This window comes from Leptodactylus fuscus, chromosome 6, assembly GCF_031893055.1.
Source record: "Leptodactylus fuscus isolate aLepFus1 chromosome 6, aLepFus1.hap2, whole genome shotgun sequence".
In the NCBI taxonomy this organism is placed as follows: Eukaryota; Metazoa; Chordata; class Amphibia; order Anura; family Leptodactylidae; genus Leptodactylus; species Leptodactylus fuscus.
Window position 1 is genome coordinate 135288687 of NC_134270.1, and position 27490 is coordinate 135316176.

At 42.7% G+C, this 27490-nt stretch overlaps 1 protein-coding gene across 1 annotated transcript; it reads right to left on the reverse strand.

Annotated features, from left to right (window-relative positions):
• LOC142208661 (ATP-dependent RNA helicase DHX8-like) lies at nucleotides 1-27490 on the reverse strand. Its single transcript, XM_075277292.1, has 24 exons — nucleotides 27400-27490; nucleotides 26677-26839; nucleotides 25710-25795; nucleotides 24752-24824; nucleotides 23706-23791; nucleotides 22008-22117; nucleotides 21076-21399; nucleotides 20817-20961; nucleotides 20419-20622; nucleotides 18801-18888; nucleotides 18135-18232; nucleotides 17685-17832; nucleotides 15564-15745; nucleotides 13818-14012; nucleotides 13124-13309; nucleotides 12105-12315; nucleotides 11594-11775; nucleotides 8482-8622; nucleotides 8046-8201; nucleotides 3917-4054; nucleotides 2065-2193; nucleotides 1641-1837; nucleotides 881-1060; nucleotides 1-709 (listed from the first exon to the last, which is right to left on the reverse strand). The coding sequence occupies exons 2-24, from the start codon at nucleotides 26774-26776 to the stop codon at nucleotides 490-492; spliced, it is 3579 nt and encodes a 1192-aa protein (XP_075133393.1). The 5' UTR covers nucleotides 26777-26839; nucleotides 27400-27490; the 3' UTR covers nucleotides 1-489.

A 27490-nucleotide genomic window follows, 5' to 3' on the forward strand; every position in this document is an offset into this window, starting at 1 on the left:
AAGTTTTATTTCCCATAGGGAGAAGCACATTTAATACCTGATCCCAGCATCAGGTATCTCACACTTATCAGGTTAAACAAACTAAATGTAGGAAATTTGAGGAGAAGCAGTTACAGTATGGAGTATTCAGCTTCATGGCGGTATATAATCAGAGGATGTGAAAGGCCCCCTTCAATGGTCATATTAAAAAACCCTGTAATACTAACAGTATTAACAGGCCCAGACTAGTGTAAGAATCTTGGCTTGTGTAAAAGTCAAGCACTATAAATGAAATCACTATTTAAAAAATATATATATATTTTATTACAGATGCAAAAACAGTCTGTCATAAAAAAAAATAGAGGTCGCTATTGTTTTACAGAGTCTGGAGATAAAGTCTGTCTCATGGCTGAGGCCTGCAAAATCCCTTGAAGGTCCCAGGATGGTTTCACATCTTGCAGCCAAATCACAGAAATATAAGTCACCTTGGGTATTGAAAATGCAGCCAAATCACCGGCGTCGGAAGGCCCGGGAGATTCTCCAGGCATTGGGCTCCTCGTAGCGATTATAAAGGGGCTCCAGACGCTGCTGTTTCTTCTGCTTGCTGAGCTTCGTTGGATCAGAGACTTTGAAGAAGGCAGGAGCAAATTCTACAAGCCACCGGGGGTCTATGGTGGTCACTTCCCGCATGTACTCTTTGGTGGTTAAGACTAATTCATGGTACACAACCCTGTGGAGAACAAAAAAAAAGTGGTGGGAAAATGGACATTTGTAAGTTCATCATAAAACCTAAATTTTTAAAGACATTTAAAGCTTTTCCAATGTCTTATTGTGTGCATACAGTCTCCAGCTTCAGCAAGTAATATCTAAAAATTTGATGGAGAGAAAACTGCTCACTTACCATTCAGGCTGCCTGTTGAACAGGGCACTAGATGGGTGAATATACACCACTTGATGGTCTATGAGGGTCCGGTAACCTTCCTGGGGATCCTTCTTGGCAGCGTTTCGGAAGAAGCCACTGCATATAGCCTTTTGTACTCTCACTGTCGCTTTTCCGCAGGACACGACATCCAGTTTGTGTCTGTATAAAGAGATTTTACATTACTCATAAGGAACAAAATGAGTATTTACTTCGGAGCATATACAACACTAGGTCTAGACCAGAAGTAGGCAACCTTCAGCACTACAGCTGTTGTCAAACTACAACTCCCAGCATGCATACTTGCTCTGCTGGTCTTGGAACCCCCATGGAAGTCAATGGAGCATGATGGGAGTTGTAGTTTCACAGCAGCTGGAGTGCCGAAAGTTGCTGATCCCTGGGACTGTTAAAGGCTATGAACACTTTCAGAATCATTGTTATTAGTGATTCTCGTGTATTTTCGCCAAGAGAATATTTCTGTAATAAAAACATTTCACTTCACTTGTCTAATGCAGTGTCTATGTTTTACAATACCGAGCAAGCTGCAGAATGCCATTCTGTGAGGAATCCATAGCTTGGGTACTAGTCGCCCCCTGACCTAAATGATCTTCTAAACTGTTTTATGATCAACTAAATGCTGAGACTGGAAACAGATCATCACATAGGAAATCTGTCAGGTGGCTATTGAACTGCATTCTGCAGCTTGCTATGTAGTAGTTGTATCCTAGAGAGCAGTCTTTACCTGTCCATAATACCCAACATCTGTTTGCGGATATCTTGGGCCCTCCTTAAAGAGCGGGCCTGAATGAAGTTCTCGTAGCACCAGGGGTTAGAAAACTTGTTGTTCTTCCAGGAGTTGTACACGGCCAGCAATGTCAGATGGTCTCCTTCCGTCTGATGGAACTTGGCCTTTTTCTGGTCAGCAAGTGCTTGTTTATCCTGCAAGAAAAGGGTCATGAACAAATCTGGTAACCAAGTCACTATGATCTAAATATGAAGCTATATCATACATGGCCTAATATAGGAGTCAATAGCTCATATACACAATAAGGGATATAGACTTCATCCACCCACAGATATCTATAGAAGATCTCTCCACACCAAATCCACTCCATCTGAGCATATCCATACATGCCAATAGTTTACATGTAGATTGTGTGCTGTACCTTTGGTCTGTAGAAGACATTTTGCACAGACAGCATAGATACAATGGTCAGCATCTCTTCACTGCAGCCAAGATGTACAGACATGATCAGCATCTTACACAGCATAGGCTCCAGGGGGAACTCTGCCATCTATAAGAAGCAAGAAAACATCATGAGAACGCAACTGAGAAAATAATAGATTTAAGACATAATGTACTGGAGAAACTAAATCAGATATACAGTGGGGCAAAAAAGTATTTAGTCAGTCACCAATAGTGCAAGTTCCACCACTTAAAAAGATGAGAGGCGTCTGTAATTTACATCATAGGTAGACCTCAACTATGAGAGACAAAATGAGAAAACAAATCCAGAAAATCACATTGTCTGATTTTGTAAGAATTTATTTGTAAATTATGGTGGAAAATAAGTATTTGGTCACCTACAAACAAGATTTCTGGCTCTCACAGACCTGTAACTTCTTCTTTAAGAGTCTCCTCTTTCCTCCACTCATTACCTGTAGTAATGGCACCTGTTTAAACTTGTTATCAGTATAAAAAAGACACCTGTGCACACCCTCAAACAGTCAGACTCCAAACTCCACTATGGTGAAGACCAAAGAGCTGTCAAAGGACACCAGAAACAAAATTGTAGCCCTGCACCAGGCTGGGATGACTGAATCTGCAATAGGCAACCAGCTTGGATTGAAGAAATCAACTGTGGGAGCAATAATTAGAAAATGGAAGACATACAAGACCACTGATAATCTCCCTCGCTCTGGGGCTCCACGCAAAATCTCACCCCGTGGGGTCAAAATGATCACAAGAACGGTGAGCAAAAATCCCAGAACCACGCAGGGGGACCTAGTGAATGAACTGCAGAGAGCTGGGACCAATGTTACAAAGCCTACCATCAGTAACACACTACGCCGCCAGGGACTCAGATCCTGCAGTGCCAGATGTGTCCCACTGCTTAAGCCAGTACATGTCCGGGCCCGTCTGAAGTTTGCTAGAGAGCATTTGGATGATCCAGAAGAGTATTGGGAGAATGTCCTATGGTCTGATGAAACCAAACTGGAACTGTTTGGTAGAAACACAACCTTTCGTGTTTGGAGGAAAAAGAATACTGAGTTGCATCCATCAAACACCATACCTACTGTAAAGCATGGGGGTGGAAACATCATGCTTTGGGGCTGTTTCTCTGCAAAGGGGCCAGGACGACTGATCCGGGTACATGAAAGAATGAATGGGGCCATGTATCGTGAGATTTTGAGTGCAAACCTCCTTCCATCAGCAAGGGCATTGAAGATGAAACATGGCTGGGTCTTTCAACATGACAATGATCCAAAGCACACCGCCAGGGCAACAAAGGAGTGTCTTTGTAAGAAGCATTTCAAGGTCCTGGAGTGGCCTAGCCAGTCTCCAGATCTCAACCCTATAGAAAACCTTTGGAGGGAGTTGAAAGTCCGTGTTGCCAAGCGACAGCCCCAAAACATCACTGCTCTAGAGGAGATCTGCATGGAGGAATGGGCCAACATACCAACAACAGTGTGCGCCAACCTTGTGAAGACTTACAGAAAACGTTTGACCTCTGTCATTGCCAACAAAGGAGATATAACAAAGTATTGAGATGAAATTTTGTTACTGACCAAATACTTATTTTCCACCATAATTTGCAAATAAATTCTTACAAAACTATACAATGTGATTTTCTGGATTTGTTTTCTCATTTTGTCTCTCATAGATGAGGTCTACCTATGATGTAAATTACAGACGCCTCATCTTTTTAAGTGGTGGAACTTGCACTATTGGTGACTTTTGCCCCACTGTAACAATTACAAGTGTCTACTCTACAAGACTTCCAAAGTCATACTTACCCTTCTCCCCAGACGTGTCAGCAAGCCTTCATCATGCAGAGCTCCAAGGGTGTATAACTGTTCCATGGCTGTGATGAGGGTCTCCATCGGTGGGGCATCCATAAAATCAAAAGACAGTAGATCATTGATACCCATTGCCTTAAGGAAAAACAAAATGCATTAGGAGATGTGTGAAGTAATATGGTTGGCATTGCAGGTGTCTGCTCTTACAAACAACAAGATAGCATAGACTTGAGGAAAACACCAAGGAAGTTTTACCTCAATTACAATTAATGAACAATTATTTTAGGACACCCACGTAGTTACATGCTACACCTATATATATATATATATATATATATATACTAGAGGGAGGACCCGGCTTCGCACGGGTATATTACATTTTATGTTTGTGTAGTGGCCTCATAAGAATTGTCCAGTTTTGCACTGGTGTATTTTGTATGTGGTTTGTGTGTATGTCTATAAGCGTCATGTGATTATGTGTATCTCATTTTGGGTATCAGTGAAAAACCTGTGATCAGTTGTTATGGATACCTGGAGTAAAGCTGTATCTAATCCTTCCCCGTGTAGTACTGTGTTTAGACGCAAGTATCTAATCCTTGTTGGTGTGGTACTGTGTACAGATGTGTGTATCTAATCCTCCGGTAAATGAAACTGTGTGCAGACGTGCATATGTAATCTTACAGCATGTGGTACTATGTGCAGACGCGTGTATCTAATCCTCTGGCGTGTGGTACTGTGTGCAGACAGGTGTATCTAATCCCTGGCGTGAGGTACTGTGTGCAGATGCGCGTATCTAATCCTCCCCCGTGTGGTACTGTGTGCTGAGATGTGTATCTAATTATCTGGCATGTGGTACTGTGTGCAGAGGCATGTATCTAATCCTCCAAAGTGTGGTACTGTATTCAGACGCATGTATCTAATCCTCCCCTGTGTGGTATTGTGTGAAGAGGCGCGTATCTAATCCTTTGGCGTGTGGAACTGTGTATAGACGCGCGTATCTAATCCTACAGCATGTGGTACTGTGTGCAGATGTGTGTATCTAATCTTATGGTGTGTGGAACTGTGTGCAGACGTGCGTATCTAATCCTCTGGAGTGTGGAACTGTATGTAGATGCATGTATCTAATCCTACGGCATGTGGTACTCTGTGCAGACGTGTGTATCTAATCCTATGGCGTGTACAACTGTGTGAAGACACGTGTATCTAATCCTCCCCTGTGTGGTATTGTGTGAAGAGGTGCGTATCTAATCCTATGGCATATGGTACTGTGTGTAGACACGCGTATCCAATCCCCCGGCATGTGGTACTGCGTGTAGACGTGCGTATCTAATCCTCCCCCGTGTGGTACTGTGTGCAGACGCGCGTATCTAATCCTCCCCCGTGTGATACTGTGTGTGGAAATGCGTATCTAATTCTCTGGCTTGTGGTACTGTGTCCAGAGGCATGTATCTAATCCTCCAAAGTGTGGTACTGTGTGCACACACACGTATCTAATCCTTCCTTGTGTGGTATTGTGTGAAGAGGCGCGTATCTAATCCTTCGGAGTGTGGAACTATGTGTAGACGGGCGTATCTAATCCTATGGCATGTGGTACTGTGTGTAGATGCGCGTATCTAATCCTCCCCCGTGTGATACTGTGTGCTGAGACGCGTATCTAATTCTCTGGCTTGTGGTACTGTGTGCAGAGGCATGCATCTAATCCTCCAAAGTGTGGTACTGTGTGCACACACACGTATCTAATCCCCCCCTGTGTGGTATTGTGTGAAGAGGCGCGTATCTAATCCTTCCGCTTGTGGAACTATGTGTAGACTCGCGTATCTAATCCTACTGCATGTGGTACTGTGTGCAGACGCATGTATCTAATTCTATGGCGTGTACAACTGTGTGCAGACGCGTGTATCTAATCCTCTGGAGTGTGGAACTGTATGTAGACTCGTGTATCTAATCCTACGGCATGTGGTACTCTGTGCAGACGTGTGTATCTAATCCTCTGGAGTGTGGAACTGTGTGTAGATGCGCGTATCTAATCCTACGGCAAGTGGTACTGTGTGCAGACACTCGTATCTAATGCTACGACATGTGGTACTGTGTGTAGACACGCGTATCTAATCCTACGGCATGAGTTACTGTGTGCAGACGCGTGTATCTAATCCTATGGCGTGTACAACTGTGTGAAGACACGTGTATCTAATTCTCCCCTGTGTGGTATTGTGTGAAGAGGCGTGTATCTAATCCTATGGCGTGTGGAACAGTGTGTAGACGCGCGTATCCAATCCCCCGGCATGTGGTACTGTGTGCAGACGCACGTATCTAATCCTATGGCATGTGGTACTGTGTGTAGACGCGCGTATCTAATCCTCACCCGTGTGGTACTGTGTGCAGACGCGCGTATCTAATCCTCCCCCGTGTGGTACTGTGTGCAGACGCGTATCTAATTCTCTGGCTTGTGGTACTGTGTGCAGAGGCATGTATCTAATCCTCCAAAGTGTGGTACTGTGTGCACACACACGTATCTAATCCTCCCTTGTGTGGTATTGTGTGAAGAGGCGCGTATCTAATCCTTCGGCGTGTGGAACTATGTGTAGACGTGTGTATCTAATCCTACAGCATGTGGTACTCTGTGCAGACGCGTGTATCTAATCCTATGGCATGTATAAATGTGGGCAGATGCGCGTATCTAATCCTCTGGAGTGTGGAACTGTATGTAGATGCCTGTATCTAATCCTTCGGCATGTGGAACCGTGTGCAGAAGTGCGTATTTAATCCTCTGGTTTGTGGGACTGTGTGCAGACGCGTGTATCTAATCCTCTGGTGTGTGATACTGTGTGCTGATCTGTGTATCTAATCCTCTGATGCGTGTATCTCAGTTTGGATATCAGTGTTGTATTGTGCATGTGGAGTGACCGTGTGTATTGCAGTTGGAATATGAGTGAAAGACTTGCAGGTTTGTATTGGCTAAGGGGGGGCACTGTGTTTGGAATGCTGTATCTCAGCAACGGTGCGTCCGAGCGAGTTGGAGTCTCGTCTTAAACCTTCCCGGATACCTGAAGTATCTCCGTACCAAATTTGGTGAAGATCGGTCCAGTCGTTTGGTTCGCATTAGAGCACAGACAGACAGACGGACAGACAGACAGACAGACATTTTTATAATATAGGGAGATATATATATATATATATATATATATGCCGTGCCGCTGAATATTGGTTTCAGTTATACCCATATTAGATATTCTTACATCCGTCAGACAATGGCAGTGTGAGACAGGATGACATGGATGCAAAATAATTGAAATCATTTATGTCAGCAAGTTCATAACAATTGAGTAGATTTTAAATTTTGGTTATTTTTCGATTAATTGCCCAACCCTACATGGTACCTCTGTAATATTTCATAAGGGCCTAGGCCTTCAACTCCAGCTAAGAAGTACTAGTTAATCGGTGACTCAATCCACATTCTGGTTTACTGGAAGCTCAAGATATTGCTTTCTTCCAACGTCATGCTTTACACTACAGCTCTGCTTCATTATTATACCAGCTGTGTATAAACACAAGCTCCAACATGCTCACAAGAAAGCCAGAACATTGGGAGTAGAGATTAACCACAGCATGTAATGAATAAGAACTGTAAGAAACTAAACCAACAGCCAGGAGAGGAGAAGTATCAGGTCTTTGTCAGGCTACATTCACACAATAACGCATCGGAAAACAGACAAAGGGTCTGGGTTTTTTTCACAGCCATTCTGTATTCATTTGGGACCTGTTTTTATATAATCCCAATAGACTTCCTTTATAACGTACTGTCAAAAAAGACGGCAATATGAACTGTCACAATGAAGTGAATGTGTTCTAGAAATGGCTGTTTATGACATTCATGTGAATGAGGCTTTACAGTCTTTGCAGGAAAAATGTGCCATTACTACTCACATAAATGGACTAAGACAAAGTATGAGTGAAAGCCGCTGGTTGAAGTGGTTCTGTGCTGCGGCTTATAGTGGGGTGTCTCTATGGTATCCATGTGCTCTAATAAGGTGTAACACTAATGGGGCCGCCCTTAAGGCATTTCCATTACTGCACCACCTACATATATATATATATATAAAAAATGAAGCTCACATGAGGTATATACCTTAAGTGACAAGACGGTGCTGGCCAAGTTAGTTCTCTGGATCTCAGGCACATTGGTAGTCAACATTTCATCGCGATAGGCACGCTCCGTGTACAGGCGATAACACTTTCCTGGACCGGTCCTCCCGGCTCTGCCCGCTCGCTGTTTGGCTTGGGCCTTTATAGGAAGAAAAGTAAGAAATGGAAAAGATGCGACAATCTGAACTGAAGACTCTCAAAGAAATATAAGATTTTGGGGTTTTATTCTTACACGTGTCAGTAACAGGTTTCTACACAGACCTAAAGTCTACTGAACACACCACATATCTCCTTTATCAGCTATTAGATATTCCTCATACATGACCTCTATATATGAACAGTACAGTAGTAACACAGAACACGCTATGTAGATAGAAGTTACTAAGCTCACAAGTCACATGATGCCCCCAGTTACTCACCTGTGAGATGGGAGTTACTACAAGTTGATCAATTCCAGTTTTAGAGTTGTAGACTTTCTGTTTTACAAACCCGGGATCCACCACATAGTAGATGCCATCAATAGTGAGCGAGGTCTCAGCAATGTTGGTGGCAATAATAACCTGGAAACATAAGCAGACAAGTGTGAAATGTAAGTAATACAAATGAAGAGACGGACTAGAGGCCTCCTGGAAATGGGAGAACAGACGAGATGGAACTGTGTTCTACAGCTATCCTATATATGATATGCTGAAGTAGCGCTGCTCAAATAGACATGATAGGAGTTGCAGGTTAAAAGAGTTTGTTCCACTTAACCACAGTAAGGGTGATGAGGGTATGGTAAGGGGTAGTCTGACGTCTGAGACTGCCCACTGATTAAAACAATGGGTATCCTGTGCACACTGTCTAAATGGAGTACCTGTCAAGCATGTGTCCTGCTACATTAATCTCTTTGACAATGCCAATGATAACAAGTACAGTGTTTGGATATTTGTGCCAGTCCCATACATTGCTCATACATCCCTATTCTTGTGATTGTACCCCCCACTATATGATCACCTATCCTATAAATAGGTTAAAAGTTTAATTTAATTTTAATTCTGTAGAATATGATGGCGCTGTACAAGTTAAAAAAATAAATAAAAAATAAAGACCTATTTTCCATCAGAGACATAAACCATAGAAAAAATAGTAGGGATATGTTCTATGAGGTCTATGAGAGAGTTTCATAGACATACCCTGTGACTAGGGTTGAGCAATTGAGATCGGAAAAGATAGGATCCTGATCGGCGATCAAGTAAATTTCACGATCGTGATCCCGCCTAAAAAAAAAAAGATCGGGAACGGAATTCCGATCCCAATCGCTCAACTTACCTGCACAGAAGTGCTGCCGCTCCCAGTTCTTCTCGCTACTCTTCTTTCTCCTTCACATGCCTTCAGAGCGCCCTGCGCGCCCCCGCCTCTCTAGACTAGTGTTAGAAATGCTGGGAGAAGGCGGGGATTGTGGCTTAGAAGAGTGTGGGTGGGTACTAGGAGGGGAGATGTGAGTGATGCATTCACGTCTCCCCGCACACACTCTGCTAAGCCACAACAAGCCCCTCCTACTCCCATCATCTCTAACAGTAGCCTAGGGAGATGGGGGCGCGCACAGCACTCTGAAGGCCTGTCAATGAGAGAGGATCGGAAAGAGAAGAACAGGAAGCGGCAGCGGATCTGTGCAGGTAAGCGGACACCAGGGGGGCTAAGTAGCCGGGGGATTTTTTTTTTTAATCATTACATAGCATGGAGTCCAAAAATTGAAAAATTTTTTGAACTACATGCTGTGTAGTGAATAGGATCGTTTTTAAAATCCGATCTTCGATAATTTTAAAAAAATCCCATTGACTTGCATTGGGATCGGAATTGGGATCGAGGTTCAGATGGAAAACAATCCTGAAATTTCAAGATTGGCTCAACCCTACCTGTGACCTGTGCAGGGGTCATTGTACAGCGGGAGAGAGGAAATAAGTTGTGACCATCATCTATATTGAATAGTGGTCCATGTGGAAGGTGTGTATATACACTCACCGGCCACTTTATTAGGTACACCTGTCCAACTGCTCGTTAACACTTAATTTCTAATCAGCCAATCACATGGCGGCAACTCAGTGCATTTAGGCATGTAGACATGGTCAAGGCAATCTCCTGCAGTTCAAACCGAGCATCAGTATGGGGAAGAAAGGTGATTTGAGTGCCTTTGAACGTGGCATGGTTGTTGGTGCCAGAAGGGCTGGTCTGAGTATTTCAGAAACTGCTGATCTACTGGGATTTTCACGCACAACCATATCTAGGGTTTACAGAGAATGGTCCGAAAAAGAAAAAACATCCAGTGAGCGGCAGTTCTGTGGGCGGAAATGCGTTGTTGATGCCAGAGGTCAGAGGAGAATGGCCAGACTGGTTCGAGCTGATAGAAAGGCAACAGTGACTCAAATAGCCACCCGTTACAACCAAGGTAGCCAGAAGAGCATCTCTGAACGCCGCACAGTACGTCCAACTTTGAGGCTACAGATGGACTACAGCAGCAGAAGACCACACCGGGTGCCACTCCTTTCAGCTAAGAACAGGAAACTGAGGCTACAATTTGCACAAGCTCATCGAAATTGGACAATTGAAGATTGGAAAAACGTTGCCTGGTCTGATGAGTCTCGATTTCTGCTGCGACATTCGGATGGTAGGGTCAGAATTTGGCGTCAACAACATGAAAGCATGGATCCATCCTGCCTTGTATCAACGGTTCAGGCTGGTGGTGGTGGTGTCATGGTGTGGGGAATATTTTCTTGGCACTCTTTGGGCCCCTTGGTACCAATTGAGCATCGTTGCAACGCCAAAGCCTACCTGAGTATTGTTGCTGACCATGTCCATCCCTTTATGACCACAATGTAGCCAACATCTGATGGCTACTTTCAGCAGGATAATGCGCCATGTCATAAAGCTGGAATCATCTCAGACTGGTTTCTTGAACATGACAATGAGTTCACTGTACTCCAATGGCCTCCACAGTCACCAGATCTCAATCCAATAGAGCATCTTTGGGATGTGGTGGAACGGGAGATTCGCATCATGGATGTGCAGCCGACAAATCTGCGGCAACTGTGTGATGCCATCATGTCAATATGGACCAAAATCTCTGAGGAATGCTTCCAGCACCTTGTTGAATCTATGCCACGAAGAATTGAGGCAGTTCTGAAGGCAAAAGGGGGTCCAACCCGTTACTAGCATGGTGTACCTAATAAAGTGGCCGGTGAGTGTAGATAATTGTCATTGCCTGAGCTGATAAAACTGTAGGCTACTATAAAGAAATCCCTACAGAACATTTAGTGTCAGTCTATTAGGTTTAGTAGCCAGGGTGAAAACTACTGGTATACTACAGGTATCATGGAAAATCTAAAACCTCACCAAAAAGCATTTAAAGTATATGTTTAGCATAAAAACCTACAAAAAAGGAAAAAAAAAAATTCTGATTGTATATTCAACTGAGTTATTATCAATTTATAGTTATACTAATTTGGTATAACCCATTTTATTCATGGATAGAGGTAGGTAAATTCACAATACCTTTCTGCACCCCGGAGGAGCTGGGTCAAAAATCCTTGTCTGCATCTCACTGGGTAAAGCAGAATACACGGGCAGTATGATCAGCTCCGGCACATCAGGGCCAAGTGACTTCATTCTCTCATAGAGGATTTCACAAGCGGTGTCAATTTCCTCTTGACCAGTGAGGAAAACCAGAATGTCACCTAAAATAAAGCAAACACATTTAATGAACCATTGAATATCTACTGTGCTACAAGGTAACTTTCAGTATAGAGATTCTGTGCTCTCTCTACAGCAAAAAAGTAACAGTAACATAATGCCAGACATAGGACACATCACCTCCATGCCAAGGTAAAGTACATGAACTCCATGAATTAGGCGCTAGCTATCAGACACCAAATGTAAACTAGGTTTGGTGGCTTGTACTTTAAAGAAACCACCTGGTTCACTACATACACACATTTTACAATAAATGCATAATACATACACAAACCAGCATAAAATAGTCATATAATACTAGGAGACTACAAACCTGGAGGTTCTGTCAGATGTATCTGCATGACAGTGATGAGACTGGCATCTAGGTAATCCGTCTCAGGCTCCTTGGTGTAAAGAATCTCTACTGGGTATGTGCGACCAGGAATGGTAAAAATCGGAGCTTCGTAGAAATACTGGGAGAACTTCACGGCATCCAAAGTGGCAGACGTCACAATCAGCTTCATGTCGGCACGTTTGTGGACAGTCTAGAGGGAAAACAAAAAGGAAAGTGTAAAAATAGATAGCAACATGGACGAGGCAGTAGAACTGAGTGACCCATCCTGGACAATACACATGATCTAGGATACATCATGGCTTTCTGCTTTCCATCTACCTCTGGCTGCTCAGCGGTATTCTAATGTAACTATAACTAAAATAAAGCCCTGCCGGCTGAGGAACATCCTGGGGGGTTTAGTATAAAACAGGTTGTAAAAGGCCGCAAAAAAAAAAAAAAGGAAGATGTTTCCATGTGTTAAAGTGATTAACTATCACAAGACACAAAACGGATTCAGTGTTGCATCCCATTTAACATTTTCCCAGCACGGCAGTGCTCAGGGCCACAGGAGCTCCGGGGAACTTCTAAATGGCGCCATTCACCCTAGACAGACAGCAATGCAGCAACTTGCACACGATGCTGCTATGCAGGGTAAAACAGCGAGAAGCCACAGCATTACCTAAGAGGAGACATGAAAATTTGTTAAAACAGAGACTGAGGTAAACTTGACAATACTTAGGGGATAAACGTGGCAAATTTAAAGCATGTATGTATCCTCATCTCTCTCCTAATTGCAGGTAATGGGGGAACCAGATCATTTTCAATGTGCTGATTTTTTTTGTTCTTGTGGAGATAAGCCACCCCCAGTGGTATCTGGCAATGACTTGCTCCCCTAAGTCTACCTAGAATACATGTATGCTCAGCAAATCAGGTGTTTGTTTAGGGAGGGGGTTCAGGAGAGAAAGCTGTCAGCCTAAGACAGAGTAAGTAAAAGTCGAGCATCTACAGGTGATTCTTACCTTCTTCAGGAGCCCAAACAGTACATCGGTGTGGATGGTCCTCTCGTGGGCTTCGTCCAGCATGATAATGGCATACTGAGACAGATCAGGGTCTATCAGACACTCTCTAAGTAACATACCGTCTGTCATGTATTTAATGACAGTCTCTGGACTCGTGCAGTCTTCAAATCGAATGGTATATCCAACCTACAGGGACAAATAGACAAAGTGTTATTTTCATGCCCATACTTACATGGAGGATTCAGATGTTCTGCTCACATGAAATGGAGAGTGTTGTTAAGACCAATGGTGGAAAGAAAGGCCAACTAATGATGAAAGGAATGGGTACGGTAGAACATTACTTATGTACAGGAGGGGGAAGGGAAGAGAATAAAAAATGAATGCCACAATATTTGAGCATTCAGGATCTTGTGAGGATTATACCATCAAAATGTACTAAAAGTGAGTGCCCAATCTACATGCCCAAACTTCTGTATGGGTAAGATATAGCAGTGGAAAACCAACATTCATTCATTTCAAATGTGCCACAGCACGTCAATGGTACAACAAATACACATGAAGTCCGTGGCCCAGCAGGTAACCACTGGGGGCAGCAGAAGGCAATCCTATAGTGATCAGCTCATCACTAGGGTACAGTCCTTTACTAGAGGTAAAACCTGCCACTGGTAGGGGGATCTGAAGTGCACCAACTCACCTCCTGGCCCAAGCAGCAGCCATATTCCTCAGACACACGCTTTGCCACAGACATGGCAGCCACTCTTCTAGGCTGAGTACATCCGATTTTACCCCTTGTTGTATAACCAGCTTCAGCCAAGTACTGGGTAATTTGGGTGGTTTTTCCTGAACCAGTTTCACCAATGACAATCAGGATCTGGTTGTCGTGAACGGCCTTTGGGGAGAAAAGAAACAACACTTAGAATATTTACGTTGATAACAATCGCCAATTATTCAATACAAGAAGTGTTAAGCTCTGCCCCTTGTTCAAGTCTCATCCCTGGGGACCTGCTACATAAAAAGGTCTACTTTTATAATCTATGTTATTTTTAATTGGTGGGGTCTGAGACCTCTGAGTGCTGAACTCTCCACCAGTCACTAAAATGAAGGGCTTAGCTGAGCACTGCTCTCCGATAGTCTTCACAGCTCAGCTTTACAAGGAACGCAGGGCAGATCAAAGCCAGAGGACAAAGCGCTTCTACCCCTGTGTTTTAGTGTTTAGTGGGGGTCTCCGTCCCTGACTTCTCACTATCACATTTGAAAAACTTTTACAGAACAAGTTACTCATATACTGTCAAAAAGTAGTAGTATTATATAATCCCCATGTAACACAGATAAAAGACATCTTTCTGTAAATAGTACTTATTATAGCAGAATTACTAGTAAGAGACTCCCATATCAGAGCAGTGTACAGCCTTTGACAGCAGAATCTTTGATGAAGCAGGAAAACATTACGAGACGTTCCCCTTTAATGCTGACACAATCTCTATGATGAAGCGGCTTTGTAATCAAAAAATCTGCTGCAGCTTTCTGTAAATGTGCATGAAATGTATCTGCCAAGTCTGCCTTTAATTTTATATGTACAAAGCCGACCTGTCAGCTGAGATCAGGGAGTGCCCTGAAGGCTGTACATGATATGGGGGAGATTGGAAGAGGGATATATAATCTTTTAGAAACGGATATAATGGCTATCACAACTGTTATCAATAATCCCATTCTCATGATGTCCAGTGTGCAGTAAACCCAGCTTCTTCTACCATTGTCAGGGATTGCTAACTGTCTGTGTAAGTGTGTAGTTCTTGAGAACTTAGATTCGTCATAAGGAGTCATCCAAGGAATGTAAAAGCTACTTCCTCTGGGGTTCTTTATGTGTTAGGGGTTCTGAACTGGTTCCGACTCTGGGTCCCATTATGAGAACCAACAAATGGCCCTCACTCCTGTGTTCACAAGATGTAACCAGTACTAAAAGGAATGGCAGACTAAATCATAATTGAAAGCCCCTTAGGATAGGTAGATCAACTTGAGGGTCAACCAGAGATGGAACCAGCCTGAGACCCCTAGGTTTAACACAAAGAAATCTAGAGAAAATAAGGCAACATTTAGATGACAAAAGGTGAAAAACATCCATTTTTCACATTTGTCTTGCAACCGATGGGCACTGGTCCTTTCGTTTGAGAGTATGGAGGAATCCGTGAAATCGGCCAAAAATGGGACATAACCTATATTCTGATGATCCGTGACAATGGACCGTCAAAATAATAGTCATGCTAATAGCCCTCATTCACTGACATTGAATGTATTACTGCCATGTATGCTGGTTTAAAATAAATAAATTAAATAAAAATGGACGTCACATGGCCCTTTATCACTGTCATGGGAATGTAGCTTATTTTTACACAGTCCCTGGATAACCCTTTTAGCTTATAGGTGAAGTTTCCACTGTTACCTGCACCAGCTGCTCCTTTAGCTTGTAAATAGGCAGACTCTCCCTCTGTTCAATAATTGACATCTGTGTCTTCTTCCCGTAAGAGGCCTTATTACCTCCAAAAGCATGCTTCTTCCACTCAGGAATATCATTGGGTATCATCCCAATGCCCCTCATGTTAGCGGCAATTTGTCGTCCGTCCGCTAGAAAACAAAATGTTAAAGTAAGAAAAATGCCGCAAGAGAAATAAAGGATAATAAAGCATCAAAAAGCACTGCCATGGCCGAAAACGGGCGCACGATCTTCCTATGATGTCATGCAGGTCTGTGGGGACCGATACGTTCGGATACTGACATCAAGTACCTTTTGATGCTTTATGATCCTTGGCTGTGTATTCAAATCTTTTTAACCCCTTAAGGACCAGGCCATGTTTTGGTTTCGCATTTTCGTTTTTCCCTCCTCACATTTCAAGAGCCATAACTTTTTCATTTTTCAGTTCACAGAGTCACATGATGGCTTATTGTTTGCGGGACAAATTGTACTTTGTAATGGCATCATTCAATATGCTGTGCAATGTACTGGGAAGCTGGAAAAAAATTCAGAATGAGGTGCAATTGGAGAAAAAATGCATTTGCGCCATTTTCTTATGGGTTTAATTTTTACAGCGTTCACTGTTTGGTACAAATGACATGTTACCTGTGTTCTACGTGTCAGTACGAACGCGGTGATACCAAATTTATATAGTATTTGAAATGTTTTGATACTTTTAAAAAAAATGATAAACTTTGCAAAATAGAAAAAAAAATTGTGTCATCATGTTCTAACACCTGTAACTTTTTCATATTTCCATGTATGGAGCTGGTTGTTGTGTCTTTTTATGCGGGACAAGATGTTGTTTCTATTGATACCATTTGGGGAAAGATCTGATGCTTTGATCACTTTTTATTCAATTTTTTATAGGAGGCAAAGTGTTGAAAAAAACGCTTTTTGGCGGTTTTTATTTTTTTTGCCGCTACGCCGTTCGCAGTACGGGATAAATGTTTTAATACTCTAATAGTTCGGGCATTTTGGAGCGCGGGGATACCTAATATGTTTATGTTTAATGTTCTTTAATTACTTTTATAGCTAATCTAGGGAAAGGGGGGCGATTTGAACTTTTATATTTTTTTTATTTTTTTAATACTTTTAAAAACTTTTTTTTTTCTTCTGTTACATTTATGATCAGACCCCTTAGGTACCTTGAAACCTAGGGGGTCTGATCGCTCATACTATTCACTGCAATACTACAGTATTGCAGTGAATAGGAAAATCGCAGGACTTCTATTAGACGATGCCTCTGGCATCGTCTAATAGATCTAGTGCAGAGACAAGCCTGGAAGCCTTCAATAGGCTTCCGGCTGTCATAGCAACTGATCACCGCCCTCTTGTGACGTTCAGGAGGGCGGCGATCGGCAAAACATGGCGGCGCCCATGCCGCCGGCGCCGTTTACACACTGCGGTCACGTTTGACCGCAGTGTGTAAAGGGTTAACAGCAGCGATCGGCTCGGGCACCGACCGCTGCTGTTAGTGGCAGGTCCTGGCTGTATTATACAGCCGGCATCTGCCGTGTATGGAGCGAGCTCAGCGTGTGAGCTCGCTCCATACATCCCCATGCGACCCATGACGTACAGTTACGTCAAGGGTCGCTAAGGGGTTAAAATAATTGTGGAATAAAGTTTGTTGACATTTAACACTTGGATTGCTGAAGTATTATATTATCTACTGCAGGATCCAATGATAACTTCTGGCAACAATTGATGAGATTGGATATCTCTTTTGATAGGGGTGCATATCTTTTTTGTATATTTTTCACATAAAAAGTAAACCGCTGTATAGAAACCTATGAGAGATTCATTAATTCTCCAAAATGAACACCACCATCATGGACACATCAAGTGAATACTGAGAATGTATATTAGTCATCCCCTTCTATATTTCCAGGGTATAGTATGACAAACATTACCATAGAGTCATCTATACAAGTTTTAAGTGCAAAAGTATTGCTTTATTATTGCAAGTGCCTTATTATGATAGGTTGGGAAGAAGAATTTATCTATAAGCTGTGACTGGTAACAAGACAATATATAGAGGTGACTACAAACCATCAGGCAGAGGATCCACCCAGTGCTTGTTTAGGCCCATAGGTATGGAGTCCATCTCCGCCTCTCGCTGCGCTTGCTTCAGTTCTCTTCTCTCCTTCGCCAAAGCACTCTGCATCATGGCAGCTTGAGAAAGGGAACCATCGGGATTCTGGAATAAGACATTATTTATCCATTAATGTTAAAGAAACAAGACAACTTTCTATAACAATAGTAAATAGGAAGACAACTGGAGCAACAATAAGTACAACGGGCAACAATTTGTCGCTAAGCATGGTGACTAGCCATCCTTGGGAACCCCTTTCTCCCATATGTCCTCTCTTTCTCAGTACCAGGCTGTCACTTGTTCAGTTCACCTTTATTGCACTTGCTTTCTGTTACATACATCATATGTACAGTGTGCTGGATCTGATAGTGGCTTGTATAGAAATAATACATTACAGGGCCCCATACCTTTACTATTTTAATTGGGCTCATGTCCATGCTCTGCTTTGTGTGCCCTCTTAGGAATGGAGGCTCCTCCTCGACAAGCTCAATCTCCAGATCTTCATCTATTCCAGAAGAAAAAGGGTTAAACATTTAGCAAAATCTGAATAGACACAAATGGCCGAAGAATCCGAAGCAGCGATACAGAGCTCTGACCTACAGAAAGTGCAGAACACGGCAGCAAAAGCACAGCCTGGAAAATATCCAGAAACAAACTTAGGGCAGGGTCACACCTGCGCCCAAACTCCGTTTTCAGGTTTCCGTCTTCTGCCGACAGAAGACGGAAACCTGGCAGATAGTGTCCGGCCGTGAGCGTTTTGTGCTCTCCTCTGTGAAACCGCATTTTTTTAACCTGACACAAAAGTCGGACATGCAGGACTTTGTGTCCGGTTATAAAAAAAAAAAAAAAAAGATAGTTTTGCAGCGGAGAGCACAAAACACTCACAGGTGCTCACGGCCAGACACTTTCCAAACCTATTCATATGAATGGGTTTGAAAAATGATTGCAGGTTTCCATCTCCTGTCCAGTTTCGGGCAGGAAACGGAAACCTGCAAAACGGAGAACGGGGAGATGTGAACCTACCCTTAGTTGGGAACAGAAGAATCAAAGTAGTAGAAAAAGAAGAGACAAACCTTCTTCATCATCAACCTTGGGCAGGATACCAGTCTCTTCATCAAAGTCAGGGAATTCCTCTTTGGAAAGGACATTGGCGGCGATCATCTGAGAAAGAGAAACGGAATGAATATTTACTTCTAATAGTCCAGACAAGCGACTCCTTACATCTACCAAACATGGCATTGATCGTTTGATCCTCCTTACAAATGTTTGGTAGCTCTCGGACATCATAGAAGATTATATAAGTAATAAGTTTTCTGTGAGTTACAGATCTCATACATCAGGACAACGCCATCTCAAAAGACAACCCCTGGAAAGCTGATGAATAGTCCTAATGTGCAGGGCAGGACTGCGCTTTACAGTTTCTCTCCACTGATGTTAATAAAAGGCAGTCCTGACAGGAGTACCCCCTATACCAAGACACTACATCCACATGAATATGGAAGATACTGTCCTGATAGCACAAGATCTTCCAAGACGACTAAAAAGCACCGAAATCTAATTGTTTTCCTCTTTACACTTAGGCTAGGTTCACATCTTGTGATGAAATAGCTGGTATCACCATTTTACTATAACAGAAACAGATAAAGGAAAATAATGACACTGCCAGATCCCTCATGTGGCAGACACCATTTGACTGATCAGAGAACGTTAGGCTACATTTTATAGCTTTTTTTACGCTGTTTGGTAGTGAAGAATATACCCACAAACTTATATCTGATAACTTAAAGGGGTATTTCCATAACTCTTGTTCGGCAGCCTGAAGACTCTTCGCTCTCTTCACTTCCTAGATTTCTCTGCACATTGGTGGGTGGGGTTTCACTTGCTCTGCAATCTGCTATGCTTGCATTCATTAATGAGGGATTGGTTGTAAATGCATTACGACAGTATAAAGCTGATGTGGAAACTGATGTAGCAGAGCTGGATTTGGGTCAGCTTCCATTACATACAGAGGTAATGGAAGCCTTATCTCAGCCCTTATCAGACAAATTCAATTAAATGGGCTGATAAGTGGAAAAACTGAAGATAGACAGCACAGTAATCCTGGAGCTCTCACCTCCCCCCCTCCCCTAACTGAGGAGCGCCAATGCTTGTCAGCCCCTCCTTTCCCCTCTGAGAGCAGGCAGCTACTTGGGACACTTGGAAAATGAGCAGATAAGCCCAGTGGCCATAGAAACGCAGTGTCATCAATGAAGTGAATAAATTAAGATAGCGGCCAAAAAAAGCAGTTTTGATAAAGCAATGTATTTAGGAAAAGCCTTAAATCCACATAAACTAGTAGTATAGATAGGATCCTTGTTATGGGACAACCCCTTTAAGGCAAAGCAGTTTGTAAAATAGCCTTTAGCAGGTCTGAGACATCTTAAAGCTCTTTCCTACTACAGACAGACCACCATAAGTATAGATATAAGATCAATTGCTTTACTTATATTATTTAAGATCTCATCTGATAGGGTTCCCTCAAAAGTCATTTATCTGTAATAAATAAATATAAATTATATCTATGCATCTATCTATCTATCTATCTATCTATCTATCTATCTATCTATCTATCTATCATGCGTGTGTGTGTGCTTTTTTATCATCTCAGCACTATAATTTATTACCCACCACTAATATAGATAGACATATTACCTGCTTAATCTCCCACTTTTCTGGGTCAGAAATCTTGGTGAGACGTTTTCTTTCCAAGGTGTCATCTTCAACCTCTGGGGCGTTCACCAAAGAGAGGTGGCTGGGTCTGTCTGGGTTCCTCATGGAAGCCTCCTCATTGTTCTCACCAACCAGATTCTTCCTCCTGTTAGGATTCAGATCTTCTCCTGTGTCTTGATCCACATCCTGCAATGAAGACTCATTAATTAGTAAAGGATTACATTGATACGGGGACATAACATTGAATGTATGGTCTCGTGTTCAGAGGTACTGTCCTAATTTGCAGAGACATCAGACAGTAACAATGAGATAGAGGGTCTATAACTGAAACCTAAAGCACAGGTACAAACAACAGGCCAGAATCTCATGTTCCCACTCACCTTCATACTTAGGCTGGTTTTGCATCCAGTGAAGGAAAGCACCTTGACCTTTACTCTCTGGCCTTTGCTGACGACATCGGCCACATTTGCCACACGACCTTCTCTCCTTAGCTCTGATATGTGTACCAAGCCCTCCCAGCGTTTCCTGTGTGGGAAGACAATCCGTTAGCTAAATTTATCATCAACAATCTCTACAAATAAACCACAAGGACAATTGTCATCAATCATCTGATATTAGAAGAGAACTCCAGAAGCTTACCTCAGACCCTCCAGCTGAACAAAACACCCAAACTGCATGATACTGGTGACTTTGCCATTGTAGATATCCCCAATAGCCGGCTCTTCTGGAGGGGGCCTGTCCACATGCTTCTCCCTCCAGCGCTCATCACTCTTCTCAGATCGCTGCTTTCTGCTGGAATGTTCCTCCTTAGTAGGGCTCCAGTATCGACTTTTAATAGGACTGCGACTCCTTGACCTGTGTCTACCTGACTTCTTTGCCCTATCTCTGGATCTTGAGCGGGATCTGTGCTTATGTCTTCGACTCCTCTCTCTACTTCTGCTGCGGCTTCTCTTCTTCTTATCCCTGAGAAAAGATTAGATTTATCGAGCTAAACATCAGGCCTGCTGGGGGAGCAGTATATCAACCAGGGACAGAAATAGACTTGACAGGCTGATCAGGAGGGCCAGGGGAGCCCCCTGAACCCAGTACAGGTGGTGGGTGACAGAAGGATACTGTCCGTGGTGACCTCCATGCTGGAGAATAAATCCAACCCCATGTATGAGACCTTAATAGGACTTGGCAGCACTGTAAGTGACCGTCTGCTTCACCCCAAGTGTGAGAAGGAGCGCTATCGCAAGTCCTTCCTTCCAACCGCGACCAGGCTGTATAATCTACATCAGACCAAGCGAAGATCACTCCGCACAGGAAACTAATGATTATGACTATGAAGTCTTCCTTCTTCCGTTCCTTAGTTGCTATGGACTCCTACTATATCTTCTCTTCTCAGCTTTTGTGTGTCTACGTCTGTAATATATTACTGTGTATTATCCTGTATCTGTATTACTATGCTGCTGTAACATACTGAAATTTCCCCACTGTGGGACTATTAAAGGATTATCTTCTCTTATCTTAATCCTGCACAACCCCTTTAAGCTTTGCAAAGAATTATGGAAAGTAATATTGATACTAACTTGTGTCTACTGCTCTTCTCCTGCGCTTTAGCCTCCATACTTGGTTTTTGTTCATCAAGCAGCGCCAAGACATCTGCACCCACCTTCACATCCTCAGGTTCCAGCATGGTCTGCAAAGATTAAATAGAATAAACCTCTTAATAAAACTTTGCATATACATACATATTATCTTACATGATAAACATACTTGACAGACGCAGGGGGTAAATGTACTATGGCATATCAGCAACGTATGATACCAGTGCAACCAAGCATGTTGATCTATCTACACAAGAGAATGGAATCCAGTGGAACCAGTTGCTCAATTGCATGGTGGAAATGCTTTCAGGGATTGTGCTCCTTACAGTGGTCACATGACTGCACTATCATTAAAGGGATTTTCCCATAACCATATTTACACATTGGTAGACATTTAGAAGTCAGACATTTGTTTCAGATATAAATAATTACATTTTGCAGATTTTCTCTAACCATCTAAGGGCCCATTCACACGGGCACAGAAGTGGTGGATTATGGCGTGTAATCCACGTCATAATCTACCTTCTCACAATGGTGGTCTATGTAGACCGCCAGGCTTCTTTTTTTCCGCTAGCAGCATGTTGCCGCTAGCGGAAAAAAGATGCAAGCTTCCCTATCTTCAGGCGGATTCCTGGCGGCAGCAACCTCCGGAGTCGGCCCATTCATTTGAGTTGACACCGCAGGGGGAAGCCGCAACCGCAACAGTCGTGGCAGGCAAGTTTTGACCCAAGAGTGGCACAGCTCCCCGTGTCACTCTCGGTGCCAAAATCCGCCCCCCATGTGAACTAGCCCTTAGTGGTGAAATACTGTTTTGATCGGCTGCCAATGGTTATGTTTATGAATGCAGAATTTTCAAAATCCCCATTTAGTAAAAAAATCTTTAGAACACTAAAATTAAAGTTTGTTTAACTTTTAATCGTCTTAAAATTTCAATATGGTTAAACTGGCAAGTATTAGACACCTGGCAGCTATTTATTTTCCTAAGAATCTTCATGTTGAAATCTAACAGATTGGATTCTTGTTTGCTACAACTTCTAACAGGGGCAAGAACATCGAATTACAGGTATCTATGGTGGTTTAAATTAAGGTCAGCAAACGCGGAGGAGGTGTAGGTACTCCAGCAACAATGGGGTATCTAAAATGTAGGTGCAAAACAAGCCTATAACTCAGGAGGCACAGGAAAAATAACATAATGTGATTAAAGTTATGTTCATTTATTGAAGTGGTTCTCTAGCCCTTTATTCCAAAATCAGTGCCACATTTGCACAGGCCATGTCTGGTGCCATCATGTACTACTCCAAGAACAGCAGCAATCTCTTCCATGGACTGTGTCCATGCTGTTGAGTATTTAGTGCAGTACCAGACAAGACCTGTGCAGAAGAGAGTCGCTGTTCCTGGAAGCAAGAGAGACCCTCTCTCAAATATCAAACTCTATAAGTCGCCTCCTGTTCATACAGCACAAGATACAAACTTTGGTATGACACGCATAGGAAGCAATGGATGCTCAATGAATTCAAAGAGGTGCAGCAATACTATCACTGCTCAATGCTTCCTAATAGAATAAGACACCGATCAGGACCCCCCCCCCCCACACACCTTCAAAACCCCTTCTCATATAAGCTCCAAAAAAACAAGGAAATAATTATAGAGTGAGCACACGATAATATAATATATATTTACCCGAACACTGGGGTTGTCTGGTCTGCAGAGGGCTGGAAATAATTCTTTCATCTTCTCTTTTTCAGATTTAGGCTTTAAATTTGCTTCTTAAAAAAGAAAAAAAAACAAATATGATGTATAAGAATAATGTACTTATTAAACCAAAGGTATACGTAGAGCAAACTGTAATTTGACATACAATGACTTAAACTGGAGCTTGTAGACTTTCCTAAAGAGATGAGATTCAGATTGTGATTGTGGGGGACAGTCCTATGTATTGTGGTACTGAGTTCCAGAGTATGGGGGGGGGTGCACAGGAGAAGTCTTGGAGACAGTTGTGTGAAGATCGGATAAGAGCAGAGCGAAGGAGGATGTTTAATGAGGATCAGAGATTACGTCACAGATGTAAGGAGGGGTTGTAGATGGTCTTCTAGGTCAATGTTAACATTTTAACCTGTATTCATTGGGCAATGGGAAGCCAGTGTATGGCTGGCAAAGGTAGAGAGGACGGAGATTGTAAGCTCTTCAAGCAGGCCCTCACTCCTATGATTTGTAAAGTGCTGTCTAATATGTTGGCGCTATATAAACATAATGCATTATTAAGGAGAGACATGGTTTAAGCAAGCAGCAGAGTTGAGGGTCAATTGGAAGGGAACAGGAGCGATTACTGAGAGGACATGGAGAAGTGTGACAGTAAGCAGGAGATGTGCGATTGGCGAGGTATGAAGAGATCCAGGAGAGGGCCAAGTCTGTGACGCCAAGGGATGAGAGAATCTGTAACAGGAGCAAATGATCAACTGTGGCAGAGGAAAGGTCTGGTAACCCTGAGAAGTTGAAGAGGTGAGATAGGGTTGGGATAAACACAGTGGAAAGGTTGGGGGTGAGGTGCATAGGTGGGTGAGGTGCGATTTGAGATTGTGGTTGAGACATTGGTAATAGTGGAGAAGTAAGATATGGAAGGAGAGCTTTGAACAGTTCAGTAGAAGAATAATAAAAGGGAATACGAGAAGAAACACGGCAAGCAGAAACCTATAAACAGAGGTATACACAGGGAAGACGACAGAAACCTTGACTACTTGATGACTTTGTCGGTGGTCTCATGGTCTGAATCAATCGCAATAGATTACGTGTAAGAGAATCCTGTAGAGAAATGAATGGAACTGTAAATTTTAATTGCAACAATTACATCAGGTTAAAGGTTATAGATTTTATACAAATAACATGTATATAACATTCACAAACTGACACATACTCGGCAATGAGGGAGGAAGAATGTCAACTACCTTCGTTCCGCCATTGCATACCCATTAAGCACACGCATTGTTAAACTCATCCTATACTATGTAAAACTGTTCAATGGCTTTCCCAGGATCACTGTACTGATGGTCTATTGTTAGGATCAAAACCAGATTAGTGTGGGTCATCTGTATCTGATCTGTGGATGTCAGACACGCAGACCCCACATCAATCAGCTGATCTGTCTGACACAAGCTGTATACAGTAGAAGAAGCTCTGTTCCTTTTCCAGGTCCCCTGGTGTCACTTGTACAGTATACGGCTTCGGGGTGGTGACACCAGTGAACTGACCCTCTGCTCCCAATCACTTGACACCATTATTACAACTGACCCATTGAGCTCACGATCTTTAGAATACACATCTAAATCTTATGAGATTCTGAACACAGAATTACCTTAGGTAAATTTTATATTTTAATGGAGTCGCCTATTTGGCAGGGACAGTTTAGTAGTCACAAAAAAAAAGGTATTTAATAGACACAGTAGGAGACAAAATAAAGGGGAAAAAGCAGCCTACACAGCTGTACGTCCCTGCCAGTCAGATGGGATAACATTAACGGTCAGTGCACACAGAGTTTTTTGGCGCTGATTTGGACACTGAATCCGCCTCAAAATCAGCCTCCAAAAAAGCCTCCCAATAGAGTTCCCAATCAGCGCCAACAAACTCTGTGTGCACTGACCCTAAGAACACCGCGCACTTCAGGTTTAGTAGCGATTAAGGAAAACTTACAGTGAATTCTGCTCCATTCTTCTCTAGAGCAGATTTGAAGACTTCGAAGGTAGAGGATTTCTCTGCGATATCAATGATGAATTCAGCTGCAAAAGAGAATAATGATAGTGAATTGTCAGATCAAGAGGTGCACATTATATGGATGGTACAAATACAATGAGAAGTTTACATAAAAGGGTTCCCATCACTTACATCTCAATGACCTACCTTTAGGATAACTCAAATATACTGTATATATAGTTACATTACATAGTAGATGAGGTTGGATAAAGACATCAGTCCATCAAGTCCAACCTATAACCCTACAATCCCCTACAGTGTTGATCCAGGGGAAGGCAAAAAACCCCATGACGCTTAAGCCAATTGCCCCATTTCAGGAGAAAAAAATTCCTTCCTGACTCTGGCAGTCAGTATAAACACCCTGGATCAACGTGTCCTTAAAATCTAGAGTCCATAACCTGTTATATTTTTCTCTTCAAGAAAGGCATCCAGGCCCACTTTGAACTTGTTTAATGAATCCAATATAAGATTTCTGGAAGGGTCACTGCGTACAGCTATTACCAGGGCTAGTTTCTTTGAGTTGATAAAAAAAAATTACCAACTCAGGCTTCAAAATAAAATTAAAGGGGTTGCACGGGAAAATAAAATTGAAGGAGGGCTGCCTATCTAGCAACATACCTTCAATAGGGCCATGGACACTTCCTGTTTTTGAAGTCTTTTGTTTCATTTGTGTATGAATGCAGCCTTACTGTATTATTCATTAAAGATAAAATACGTTAATGTAGGAGTTTTTTATTTCTAAAATAAAATCTCAGTAAAAGGTTCAATTAGTGGGTTTTGGGTTGTAGTTTGGGCACTCGGTCTCGGTTCACCATCACTGCCCTAAGCTTTAGTCACAATTTTACTGCAACCTGGTTGTAGCTAAAGTCATGGAGCCCAGTCCTACAGCGGCACCTAAATTTCTCACCTAAATCAGTGTCATGGATCCCCAAATGGTTTTCCAGCTCAGTGCAGACCTTGGACACCAAGGACAGGTATTCAAGTTTCCCCAATGCCAAAGCTGCCATGTTGGCGACTGACAATAGAATACGGCACTGCTGTTATATCCTGTGGGACACGAGCGATATTATCTAGAAGGAAAGCAAAAAGACATCTAATAAACTGAACATGTCAAGAATGGTATATACACACAGTAATAATCATCATCCATGTATACAGCTAGCTACATGGAGGCGGCACCCAGACAAAAGGTTACAAATTACAGTGGGGGCACGAAGGGGGTGTAGAGTCAGCAGCCAAAGGGTATGCGACATTTATCTGTTCTTCAATGCTATAGCCCCTGGTGCTACATAATACACAGTCCCCGACCCAAAGGAATACGCACCTCTGGACCCTATATAATACACAGTCCCCGACCCTACACAATACCTGACTCTAAGTAATAAGCTTCTCAGGACCATATATACAGTATATATTCCCTGACCCTATATAATACACACCCTCTGACTCTCTATGCAGTCGCTGATCATATATAATACACAGCCCTGTCTTCTACACACGGACTCTCACGTTATACAACACAAGGCCTATGGCGACTATGGAGCTCGCTATTTGTTCAGCCTCTCACCCCCACATTACAGTATGAGACCAGGCCGTATCCTACATACGGGAGAGATACATCACCACATACCTGGTTGTTTATCCCGTTCTTAACTCCACAGTGTCCGTACACAATGCTGCACAAAGCTCTTCCGGTTATGTCAAATGCAACGTAATTTCCG